This window comes from Poecilia reticulata, linkage group LG23, assembly GCF_000633615.1.
Source record: "Poecilia reticulata strain Guanapo linkage group LG23, Guppy_female_1.0+MT, whole genome shotgun sequence".
NCBI classification, from domain to species: Eukaryota; Metazoa; Chordata; class Actinopteri; order Cyprinodontiformes; family Poeciliidae; genus Poecilia; species Poecilia reticulata.
Window position 1 is genome coordinate 3,038,954 of NC_024353.1, and position 13,435 is coordinate 3,052,388.

At 37.8% G+C, this 13,435-nt stretch overlaps 1 protein-coding gene across 7 annotated transcripts in view; it reads left to right on the top strand.

Annotated features, from left to right (window-relative positions):
• anks1b (ankyrin repeat and sterile alpha motif domain containing 1B) overlaps positions 1-13,435 on the top strand; it is a 183,185-nt gene that overhangs the window by 136,147 nt on the left and 33,603 nt on the right. For all 7 annotated transcript variants that reach the window (XM_017302833.1, XM_008400554.2, XM_017302832.1 and 4 more), the window contains exons 18-19: positions 8,120-8,218; positions 10,015-10,167. In XM_017302833.1, the coding sequence (XP_017158322.1) occupies positions 8,120-8,218; positions 10,015-10,167 (252 nt within the window). The remainder of the gene's footprint in view (positions 1-8,119; positions 8,219-10,014; positions 10,168-13,435) is intronic.

Consider the following 13,435-nt stretch of genomic DNA (forward strand, 5'->3'; position numbering starts at 1 on the left):
GCTGCAATGGCAAAATGTTTTTGAACCGTTTGTGCGTTAACATGAAAACTTAATTTCAGGAGACCCTAAACATTTCTTACATTGATTTTAAGGAAAGTTTGCCATCATATACTAATTATTAGTGATGGAATGGCTTTAAAATGTCCTTTCTAGACTTCTTCTCTTTCAATATATTTATTTTAGGTGTCCTTTGAAATAATTTTGTAAAGAAAAAACGTTACTTTTGTCTCAGACTCTTTAAATTATGCAACTCAAATAGAAAAGTGTGTTTGAAAAGTAGTGCAAATGTAAACATGTTGATTGGAGACTAAAATGTCTCCACAAGTTGGATTCAATTGTAATTTCAAAACATGGAGCTCAATTTGTTTGTTTTTTAACATTCATTTTTAGTTGTTGTTGTTGTATAAGAGTGTTCATTTAAAACCTATTCATAACACAATTCCATCAATATATTTTTAGCTGTTTTAATCTGATTCTTTAGAACACGTGTCAAACTAAAGGCCCGGGGGCCAAATGTGGCCCGCCGTAGCTTTTTATGCGGCCCTCGAGAGTCTAAATTACACCAACAAGTCCCTCCAGTTTTTCAACAAATCTGTCCACACAAAATCAACACATTTCCACATTTCTTTCTGATTTTACTGCAAATTTTCCTCAAAATTGACCAAAACTTTGGGTTAAGTGACTGCTGCCTCCTTTATATCACGTCATAGTCCGTGATCAATACGGCGATTAATAAAAAGCCACATTTAGCATCATGTGTTATCACAAATATCATAGAAATTCCTTACAAACATTTCTAAATTAGCGCCACAAAATTTGTCATTTTGATTGCAAAAAAAAAAAAAAAACACAAAACAGTCAAAGTCCTGGATGGACTGAACAGTGTGAATAGATGTTCAATATTATTTAATTTTAAGAAACGCTTACTGAAGGCTGAAACAAACAGCTTTTTATTGATATTTTAACAGTTGAATTGGTTTTATCAATACAGTCTAGAGCAACCGCCCCTTTAAGAACATTCAGATTTTTGATTCGGCCCAAAATGAAAATAAGTTTGAGATTCCTGCTGTAGAATATCTCATTAGGAAAAGCAAAGAATCACTCCAGCAGCTTTTATCTTCACCCTGAAATGTATTTTCAGTCTTAAGAATTACTCCATTTAACCCCCATTGATTTGAATATTTGTATGTTTGACTGATTCGCTCCCTAATATGTAGCAGATGACGGACTTTATTTGTGGATTATGGAGATTTGGGGATTTCTTTGCCTCCTGTTGTTGCTTCTTAGGTGTAGAAAATGTTCTAAATAGGTTTATTACAGTAGATATAGTGACTTCAATGGCTTCCTCCTGACTGGAACCACTCTTGGGATTAAAGGTTTTCTTGCTGGAGAGCCTTTTTGTCCTGTTCATGGCTAAACATGCCAAACAAATCTATTCTGTCGCTTAAATTCAAAATTATTCCTTATTTTGCACTGCAGTGACGTCTCAGTAACTCAGAACAGCCTTTATTAGTGAGAGCAGCTCCTTTTTAGGGAGCTCAGGGTCAAATTCATTTTGTCGCAACACAGCAGTGGGAATTTGCCATAAACGCCAAACTCAAACCACAAAAGTCAACAGATTCAAAAGTCCGAGCTGCTCACCCTTTGTTTCAGGGACAGTTCAAGTTCATCTGTAGAACTGATTGCTTTTGCAAATGAATTTGACCTCGATTTTCATCTGTGTCTCTGTCTGAATAGAAAGTATGTACTGCAGGAGTGCACATGTAAATGAGCCCAGCGATCCAATCTGCCATTGCTGTCTCCTGCTAAAGGGGCCGTTAAAGTGGGCGTGTTCGAGCGCTTGGACCAGCCATTGAGACTGGATTGATGGTCAAATGAAAAAGGAGTGGACAGTATTGACTGCATTTCTTCTGAAGGGCACAAGATAACGGTCAATCTGAGATGATGTCATTGTAGAAATGCCCGACATCAACCAACAGAACGTTGTGTGTAAAAATCAGATGTACTAAAACACTTAAAAAGCTTTTTGTTTGGCTTTTTAAATGCCCATCTTGTTCACATTCTTGGCTACTTGATCCCTTCGTGGTTCTGTAAATACTTATTCATTTCCTTTAGTGGATCAATTTGCTCTCAAACATTTATAGAAACTCTCATAAAACTGTTCATGTGTTATATATCTTCCCATCAAGCTGCTGTCAAATAAGGGGAACTAATGCCATAAAACTTTTTTTATTATTAATAATACTCAATCCCACAGCATCAAAATCTCTTCAAACTGAAAATATTTAGGTAAGAAGAACTGGAACGGGTTGTTTTGTACATGTAAAATGTATTACGTGAACCATAAGTATAGCTAATTATTTTGGATACCATAAACATAAATACTCTGTTATTAAACTACAAACCTTAACATTTAAAGATTAAGTGCAATTAAAGACAAAATAAAGTAAACCTGATAATATACACATACTTTTTTTTACATAAATATAATTTTCAAAATAAATGTTATGACGCTCGAACCAAACTTAAAACTTTGTGGATTTTAATCTGAGGAGTCATTTTGTGTAAAACTGTTGAAGAAAGAAAGTGTAACTACATTTTTTTTAAATTATATAAATGAAGAATAAAATCCTGCTGTAAATCTGCTGTGATGAAAAAGAAATAAATATTTTATTTGCATTATTTTATTACAGCACCAGATTTATTATTTTATTGCTTTTATAAATCATTCTTGATTAAAAAAATATGGCTGCTGACTTAAAGGTGGTGAATATTTATACAGTCACTTGTGTTATGGTATATATTTTTTGTTTAACTGTCATTTTGTAGAAATCATTTTCACTTTTCATTGTAGGGTTTCTTTTATTTATTTTTTTCATAAAAGCCAAATTTTATTGATCATGATTCATTTAAAGAAGTTAAAACAACCAAAGAAGTGAGTACTTCTTATAGTGCTATATTTGATTAAATAAACTTCATTTTGTAAGCAAGGCAGACAAGCTTGAAAGCAGAAATTGAATAATAAACTAGAAGAAAAGACAACCCTCCATTTATGATGATGATGTTAAGTCATGATCTTCCTTTGGCTTAGCGCTCTGCAAATGTGTCTGATTTTAAATCGCTGTTATCAGAGAATTTGTTGACCTAAAATTAGAAGGAAAATCTGATCCAGCAGCGTGTTTTCCACTCCTGAAAACTCCTCCAGGAACGGACGTAAAGGCAGAGGAGCAAAGTGGACAAAGGAGGTTTGATAAAGAAAGGAAGCCTTCAGGATCATCATCTCTCTGCATCAGGAGCCCAGCAGGGAGCAATTAGTCATGCCTTTGAAGATCCACACTCCACCGCAGCGCCCCGGTCTCCAACAATTTACTCTGCTCTCGCTCCGAGAGCCATTACTCTGCCGTGAAGTCGTAGCACGGTGACTCCACCTCTATTAATCAGCCTTGGGAGCTGATCTGCGAGCTGCTCTCCTCTTACAGAGGAGCCGGCGCGCAGCAGCAGAACGCCGGCGCAGTAAGTTCAGCTGCAAAATGAGCCCAATCAGCTGTTGCCGTTGGTTACTTAGTTCGGTTTCAGACCAGGGGAGCCCTGGAGATCAATTTGGATTCATTTTTTCCCTGAGAACGTATCTCGGCTTTAAGGGATCATTGATTTGTACAAATGTTTTAAACCTTCAGCAGAAAAGTATCAGATGACTGTCTAATGTCGCAGTGAGGTGAAATGAAACAGGAACAGTTTTTGAAAAGTTTCCACCTCTTTGTTACTCTCTATAAGAGTAAAACAAAAACGATTCGTTCTACTAGTCCAACAAATAGTTGGTTCAAAAAGTAGCGTCAGATATTTGGTGTAAAACGTGTGGCTCAGTGGTAGAAAAACAGAAGAAATCTACAGATTTTTAATTAGATAATTTGGTTTTCTGTTTGCATCAGACCACCAAATCCACAGAATGTCTCATCTTGGGACCAAATCTCTGTTTTTTACTTTTTTTTTTTTTATTGCAGAAACGAGTGGTGCTATGATCCATCTCTACTGTTTCTACTACAAGTAGCATCAGACGAATGTTTCTGGAAGTAACTGTTTAAAAATACTGACAGGTTTACATTTAAATACAAGTATATAAGTTGTATATTCTGATTGGTTTAATGTTAAGTTTGCATGTCTGCTGATTTACATCGTCATCATCCTCGTCTAAATGACCATCATTCCACATACGCAGCTTGCAGTCTTCTGGTGTAACTTCAGAGTTTTGCTTGTTCTTTTTTGACCTGTTTTTACACAAAAAGTGGTCAAACTTCTGCTCACAAATATTTTATTAAATTTTCTCTTCCCATATGCCGCAGCCGACATCCAGATGGTGTCGTCTGTTTTCTTGATGTTGAAAGCTTGTCAAACAATGCAGGTTTTGTTAAAGTAAACAGCAGGCGGCGTTTATGGCTCTGCTCAGAAGTTTACATACACTGAGAATGGAAATTAGCAGAGAAATCATGTGCTAAATATCTATCAACAGGCATTTCTTTTCCATTAAATTGTTCATCTTTTATGCGAAGTAGTTGGTCGTTTTTTACTACCCTTCTTTATCTTTGTGTGTTTGAACAGTTTAGATGTGCGCTTTGGGTCATTGTCCTGTTAAGTCACTAAGTTTAGATGTAGTGAGCCGTTTGTTTCAAAAGTAAACTTTAAGTGGATTTACTTTAAATGTTTTCTTTATGTTTTCAATGATTTTTGAAGTCAGATCTAATCATTGCATCCCTGACCAGTGTGCAGACAGTTTAAGAGTTACTGATGGGTGGATTCCCCTCCGGCTGCTCTCCGTTCCTTCCTGGATCTGTCTCTTCATCATCATCATCCTTTTTTCTGATGATGTTGTCTGTTCTGCTCCAGTCAGTGCTGAATCCTGTAATTATGTGCGTGAACCCCTCTCTGCCTCACCCGAGGGGGCAGGACTGATAGCTCTCTCATGGCTTCCTGCTGGAGTAATTAAAGGTGAACGCTGCAGGAGACCCAAACAGGCTCTGGTGTTGGTCTGATTTAAATATCACATCAGATTAATTGAAATCTGGTTTATTTGGAGCCAAGCTGTCTCAGAAAAGTGGGCTTTAATAGCTGATCTTAATATTGTTTAATGTACTATGTTTAAAGTTATTCCAAAGTGCAACAAGTGGTTGATGCAGATGAATAAAACTATTCCTAACAAATTTAAATTTTCTTTAATGGCATATATTAAGTATAACAAAGTATTTTGTTTTCTCTTTAATTTCATAGTTAATAGAACAGCATCTATCAGCTGACATCTACTTAGAAACAGACTTTATAGAACTCAAACCTGCTTTTAGTTCATTTATTAAACCAGCACGTTTTTTAAAGATCTTATCGCTGAGAATAAAGTGAATGTTTTTCTTTTAATAATGGGAAAAACTTAATGTATTGGATCTACAATTATTCAAACTTCACTTTCCAACGAAGAAATGTCTTTTGTTTTTGTTTAATTGAATAAGCAGTTAAAAAATTATATTTATTTGCCGTTTTTGGCTTATGTGACAAAAAGTTTGAACACCGCTGTTCTGCATAATTAAGAATTAAACTTGGCAAAAAAGAAATGTCATTACTTTGTAATATACTGGACCTGTGTTGTGTGAAAAGTGTTACTTTGAGCCTGTTCTTCTGGTGGTTCTGTTTAGGTTTTAAGTATTGCTTCATAAATTAATGTTTTCATTTTTGAGCCTCATAGGAAAAGATTGGCAATACGCAATAACATGTCATTTTAACCAAAAACCATACAGCTTGGTGATCTGGTATAGAACTTATAATTAGGATTTATTGATTGATTGTAGAGATGTGACAATCAGTTTTTTTCCTGCCGATTCCAATTCCAATCACCCATGAGGGCCGATCACCGATACCGATCACATATTTTTTTTAATTATAAACGCTACCAGTTACATTATTTGGAAAAAGTAACCATAAATTCACCTTAATTTAGAAAAAAACTTGTTTTTAATAACTTTTTCCAAGAAGAAAACTAAACAAAACAGGCATTGTGCAAATTGTACTGCTATCAGTAATACTATCTTTAACAGACTGAAGACATATGAAGGTTCTGAAGAGGCTAAATAATGCAAAAAGTACAAATAAAACCTCTCAACATTGCCAAAAAAATTCAAGTATAAAACTTAGCATTCAAAGGCAAATACAGGATCCATTACAATAAACAATCCTGAGTTACTGAATGAAAACTTCCCGATAGCATGGCGGCTAGCTGATTACTGCTAGTTCTGAGTGGCTGTTTCTGACTGAGCGGAGTAATTATGCAGAACAGGGAGGAAATCGATTATTTTTTTTAGAGATTATCTGTCACGTGTTAGGACAACGAAAGTTTTAATATGTAAAATGTATTTTTTTAGGTTAGATGCTGCAGTTTTAAACAGAAGTTCGGTGTGAGAGTCACTACCATGTGGAGCAGAAGCGGTGCTCCGTCTGTGAAATATTACTACCTGTAGCGCGTAGCAGCGGTTCAACAGCGAGAGCAGAACCAGCGTCTTACATTGCAGCTCGAAGACTTAAATAATTTTGCAGGTTATTTGTTTAGCTTTCTGACCGTCATGCTAATCCGGGTGAGTGTTTGTAGCTGTGCGCTGCTTTACCTGCTATCTGATCCTCCATATGTCTTTTTTACTGCAGTGAGCCTCGATGTAGCCAAACTCCGTCAAGTATGGCATTGTTTTTATGCCATATTAGATTTGTCATGTTGATGCATTTTGACGTGCTTCAATTTTCCGTCGCAACGCGCAAACTTCCCCATTCACTCAGTGCGTTATATTTCCACATCGCTTAGGATTTGTTGCTGCGCGTTTGCGCAGTGTGAAGGAAAGAGGAGACCAGCTGCACAGGYAGGCTGCGAAATGAGATGCAGGTGATCGGTTTGTGTGAGCGACAACAAGAGRCCGTGATCGGCGATCACCGATGATACACTTTTTCACGGAAATCGGCCAATTATGATCGGTGGCCGATCGATCGGCACACCTCTAATTGATTGATTAACTTTTAACAGTAATTCATAAGTTCATGCAGCAGAAACATTTCCTTCCCCCCATATTATTCATGCTCATGCCAGAGTGGATAGATGTTAATATTAATTATGCTAATCAGAGTTGGATTTAGTTCTGTACTTTAACTGGACCATTTTAGCCGATTGATAGACTTTGTTATAAGCCTTAGATTAAAGTTCACCATAAGTTTTTAGCTACAAACCAGACTTTTAGTGGCTTCGTTTTTACCAGGTGTGCAAGTAACGGCTTGTTTTTACCCAATCAGACAGGTGAGGATACGCCTCACCTGTCTGCTGTGCTTCTTGGTTTTCATTTTCACAGAACAGCTGGATTGATTCTGAGATTAAAATACACACAGATAGACTCTTCACTGATTCTATCAGAATGCAATTAGTTTCTGAACTTGATTTGCCGTGACCTCCTGGTGACGGAGTTGCACCAGAAATCCATCACCGCCTCCTGACAAGTTCCTCAGCACAACTATGAGACTTTTATTGTATCGGTTGTAGTAATAAAATACAAGATGTTAACATTTTCTACAGGAATCAGCTTTTAAGCACCACTTGATAATTCGATTAAAAACGTTTCTGCAGTTGTTAAAGTGAAATAAAAATATTATTTAAATGTACATTTAGGAAATCAGTGAAAAATTATTTTGCAGAGGCAGTTTAGCCTGTACGATTTAATAAAAATATGGGTTACTTTTTAAACCCTTTAAGGCCTAAATTAACCATTTTTAGATGGACAAGCTATTTTTATATACCAGATCTGTATTTGTTAGAGAAAATTTGTGATTGATTGATCATGGAACGAAGAGTTCGTCTCTCAGAGAAAATTAAACAGGAACTCTTTAATTTATCTGGTTGCCAGGCAGAAACACTTGCAGGGTTCTCTAAAGATTCGTCTGACTACCCAAAAACCAAAACAACAGCTGGTGTTTGTGTTATTTTGGATATGTTTAAGCATAAATAAAGCTGTTTTGGTTTTATTTTGCCAGATAACTCTGTTATGAGGATCAAATGGTCGGTACCAGTGATTCCAAGTTTTTTTTTTTATTTGTTTTTGTTTTACAGGGAAGCAACGTGGTGGAGGACCAAGACCTGCTGGAAATAGGGATCCTGAACTCTGCCCACAGACAGCGGCTCCTGCAGGCCATCCGGCTGCTGCCCAGGGTCAGTTCGACTCAGATTTAACACAAAATGTGTCACGAAAGTGACACGATCCATCCTGGAAGTATTAACTCACAGGAGGTGCTGCTAATATTTCACTGCCTGATATCACAGCACATGTTCAGATCAGTAGAATGAGAGATGGCAGACATGGTGATATTCATGATCTTTGCATTAAAGCTGAAATTTCTGAAAAAAATAATGTACCTAGATTTATCTTTTGCTGCATCAACAACCTACGTAAATCCACGTTAATCCAAAAATGTGGATTTTACTGCTTTTTTGGGGGGGAGGGGGGCTTTTGGAAACTTTTAGATAAAGATTTGAGGTTCTGAAACTGGTTCTCTTTCTTTCATGATTTAATAAACAAAGCAATCAGACTGCGATGATCTGTTTCTGTTAGGCAATGGTTCTTCACTGGTCTGTTTACTGGACCCACAGTCACCGCTTAATGATGAGCTGCACCTCAATATCTTGAGATTATAATATTCCACACATACCTGTAGTCATATTAGAAGTATTTAGTGGGTGGATTTGTGTTTTTGTTCTAAAATAAATTGCAATTGCAAAATGAATTTAGGCGGTAAGAAGTTAATGAGGATAAAACATCGCCAGCCGGTGGCGACACTAGAATGGAATTATTCCCTTTACACACAATAAGCTGCTTATTAATGCAGATCCAAAAACTGTCAGCCTTTTTATGATTGTTTAAAAAGTTTTATCCACAATTGTGAGATAAAGAAATCCAACCACTGAGCATGAATTAAAAAAAGACTCTCAAAATGTAGCTTTAGCTAAATAGCCGCTCATTATTCAGGCTTAATAACGACCAGTTCCAGCAGACTTAGATTGTCTTTTTAAGCAAAATCTAATAAACTGAGTCTGGAATTGAATGAAATGTTGTTGCTGTCGGCCAAAAATAATGTCGTTACTTCCAATTAATGAGCACAGTCACATGCAAAGAAGGAGTCTGAAGCGAGAGACAAACTTAGATCTCCAGTCAGCATTTTCTCTCCTCTCACTCACACTAAACTTTTCCAAACAGCACCGAAGATGAAACCTTTTAACTCGGAGACGTGCAGTCGCACACATCCTGAACGCGAGGTGGAGGTTGTGGGAAGCTTGTTTGAAGCAAAACAAACTCTGGGGCTGTTTGGGCTGTCAAAATAAAGGTGAATGAATTATTAATTATCCGTTGCACTCCGAGTTTTCCTCTCTGTGTGGAAAACCCCCTGCTGTTTCTGTCACATTCAGACCCGAATCAAGAGAGAAGCTTGTTTACTTGGTTTTACTATAAAAATACAGACGCACTCACAGAGACTTCTTCTGCCTGTTTGGACGTTTGTAAGAATTCATTTTTAAGAAAATATTCTGCACAGAGTACATATGGAAACATTGAGGATTATTATTTTTAAACAGAATTTCCTTTTTCATTAAATCTAAGGGAAAATGAACAGAATAACATTTATGCAGTCATCTTTACTTTTATTTTATTGCAGATGCTCATGTACAGTTTGTCAGTTTTTCATATATAAATATAAGTGGCTTGATGGCGGATTTAATTATTTTATTCTTTACTAAAAGCGACTGAAGAAACTCTGCAGGCTCCTCTCATAAATTTGCGGTACTGAGGGAAAACAAAAGCTTGGATGCGTTTTCATTTTAAATTGAGCGTATCGGCATTTCTACTCGGCTTCTAAATACAAACAATGATGCTGAAATCCTAAAAATGTCTTATAAAATCTTTGACACGGCTTCAGAAAAGTTGTTTTCCTCCCTGAAATGTGATTTGTGTTCAGGTGCGACCGGTGGGCTACGATGGCAACAACCCCACGTCGGTGGCCGAGTGGCTGGAGTCTCTGGAGCTCGGCGACTACACAAAGTCTTTCCTCGTCAACGGCTACACGTCCATGGAGCTGGTCAAAAAGATCTGGGAGATTGAGCTGATCAATGTAAGTGTAACTAACTCAACAGTGCTGAAAATGTCTCCCACATATTGGGCTTTTATAGAAAAAGGGCATAAGAATAGTAGTTAATCTGCACGCATGGTTCTGCTGCATCAACAAAAAGTCAGTCCAAAGCTGTAAATAATCCAAAATAAAGCAAAGACGCTCGGTCTTTTAGTGATATAAAGGCTGCAAACCTCAGCTTTAAGGGGAGTAAAGATTTACAGTTTCTATCAGAAGCTTGCATGCACTCAACATGGGCCTCAGCCTGTTATGTGAACAGGTGGAGTGATAATAATGCAGCATATAACTGTGATTTAATGGGAACAAATGGATTTATTATGGATTTCTCTACTTCAGAGATCAAGCTGTGCACAGACTTAAGGAGCTCCTAGTCACTGTTTCTGTGTTACAAACTTTAACAAACCTTTAGCATCATTCCAGTTGGATATTTTACTGGTCTTCTAATCAGAAATGGAAGAGCTGACTGGCTTTCTGACACAAACTTGGCTTTTCAGCATCGTGGACAAAGGTTTAACAGTTTTGAGATTAGTGCCTTTAGAAAGGCTTAGTGTCAGTGGAGGAGGAAATGATCTACAGGAATGACCTCAGTGGACAAGAAGGGGAAATAGATCGAAGTAGAGAAACTTATAAAGTGTTTTAATGTACCCAGAATGCAGAGCAGAGCTGTGCTGTTGAACTGCAGCCACCTGGGGGAACTTGTAGGTACAGTGGATCTTTGTGCCTCCAGATTATTCGCACCAAGAGGACTGCAGATGTCAGTTTCTGCAGTCGTGCTAAAACGGTTTCCTCTGTGCGTATCAATGCACATGAAGGCATATTTGGTGTTTGAACTTTTGAAATATTCAGTTAAAGCATTTTTTAAGAGGAAGTTGACGATTTCAGTGGCTGTGGTTGCTAAAACCCGTGATTACTATTTTCTCTCATTAAACGCTGCTATTCTTTAACATCAGGTGCTTTTGCTCTCTTCAGATATTTAGCAATCTTTTCCATAAAAGTTTAGATAAAATCTTTCACCTTGGCAACAGGGTGAATTTGTGTCCCGTAGTTGATAAACTGTCCGTCAGCATCAGTCCCTGTTGGCGTTCGTTAACCTGAGCTGATGTGAAGATCACCTGAACGCCCACTGGGATTTTCTCGTTACTGTGTTGTGTGTGCTGACGATGCAGACGGAGTGTGTGCGGTGCTGCTGTTCTGGTTCTGTGGAGTTTTGCTGCTGCATCGTTAACATCGCTCCTCTTGTGAACGTTATCGCGCCTGCTGATAGCGACGCTTGTTGCCTGAGCTCTGACGATGCAGTCGGCGTTTGTTATTCGGTTTCGACGAAGCAAAATCTCCACTGGAGCTGTGATTTACAGCGGCGTGATCCTGTCTGACTGATGGGGGCTTTTGATGCCGACGGTTTAACCAAATCATGCTCGATTGCAGGAGGCCGCCTGTTCGGCTGATTTGACTGGGAGAGATGGAAAGCAGAGAGAAGTGATGTTTTTTTTCTCCTTCCCAGCAGTGGATAAAGTGATGAGTGATCAGCTGGAGGAGGTAGAGAGGGAGTTATATAAGCATGTGGGATGCAAGATGTTTCATCAAACTGGGGATACCGCCCACTCACTGCGCTGCTGCTGCTGCTGTTTCTGCTCCTCTGAATGTGACATAGGAAATGTGTTAATACATCCTCATGTTTATGTGATGACATGAAATCAACTCCACATCGGACACACCTGAGCTGTAAATTCTACATTAATCTATGTTCAGCTGTATGAATGTTGTAACTTTGCATCCGTTCTGGTTGGTGCTCTGCACAAGTACGCAGCAGGGAGTAAAGAAAAGTCTGAATCTGCAGTTTTGAAATTGATTTTTTTCACAATGAAGAGAAAGTTTTCTGTTGCAGCACTGAATGAAATCAGATCATTTAAACTAACTTCTTTGTCATCACCTTCCCAAAATAATAGCCTTAGTTTGTTTTTTTTGGCCAAAAGTGATTTTTACATTATCTTTAGGGGGAAAATGTAGGGTATTATTTCAACAAGGTGATATTTAATGTTGCATCACCATAATATCTTATATCTTAGAATAATATGGTTTGACATATTTGTCTTGTAAAAATGACAGAGTTTTGGAGTTTTCAGCCCTTATTTAGTCCATTATGGACAAATGGATGAATGAATCCATGGACAGGTAAATGGTTAGATAGACAGACAGGGAGGAACCACTTTTAAACCAAGAGTGGGGATGAAAATAAATTTATTTACTTCCTCTAATTTCTATTTTCGTCAGACCCAAAAACCTTGAAAATACCAAAATCAAATTCTAGTCTTCTCCAGAGGAACCCTGTAGATGGTTTTATATTGTGTGTAAAGGTCTGTGGGATTAATTTGAGAAATGTTCTTGATTAAAAAGATGCATTTAGTTGTCTAGAATGTGTAATAAGTATATGGTACTAACTTAGGATCCTCCTTTTGTATTTTGCATCGTTTCTGACTCATGTCAATAACATGTCGTCTTGTCTTTCCCATTTTAGACTAAAAAATTAGATGGTAGAACATTGTAAACAGAAAATTTTCCATCAGAAAGAGACTCTTTCCTCCAGCTTTGTTTGCAGCCCACTCTTTAATCTATCCTCGTCTAAGTGGACTCATCACTGCATTAAAAATAGTCTGTCTCCAGGCTACCACACAGTTCAGCACAGAGAAGATGAAGCTTCTAGTTCTTAAATTCTTCACGAAAAGTTTGTTGCAGAATTTTAAGCTAAATGTTACAAAAACAATCTAAAAATGCACATATCCATATGTACTACATATGTAGGTTTTTTAGGATGTCAGAAGGCTCTATTCTTGCTGATTTACAGTGAGTGCATATGAATGCACAATGTAACTAGAGGAGTCTGTGGGGTCATGGGAAGGTCACCGCTCTACCTGAAGGAGATGCTGCAGAGAGATGCTGGCAGGACACAAGATGAGATCAAAATAAAAACTAGTTTGAAAAACTGTTTCCCAGAACACACACACAGAAAAAGAGGATAAATCCTAAAATAAGTGAATTTATCTCCTGGTTTTATGAAATTGCCAGGGGCAACAGATGCTGCTGGGTGCGCAGAGACAAGAGAGGATGCTGTTGATGGAGCTGGAGCATGGCTCAGTGTGACTGGGCACATATGCGCAGTTTGGGGGGTTAGATTTAAAATACTGCCTGATCCCACGCACACTCAGACGACACGCTGCAGAGGGAGACGGTGCGCACACACACACACACACAC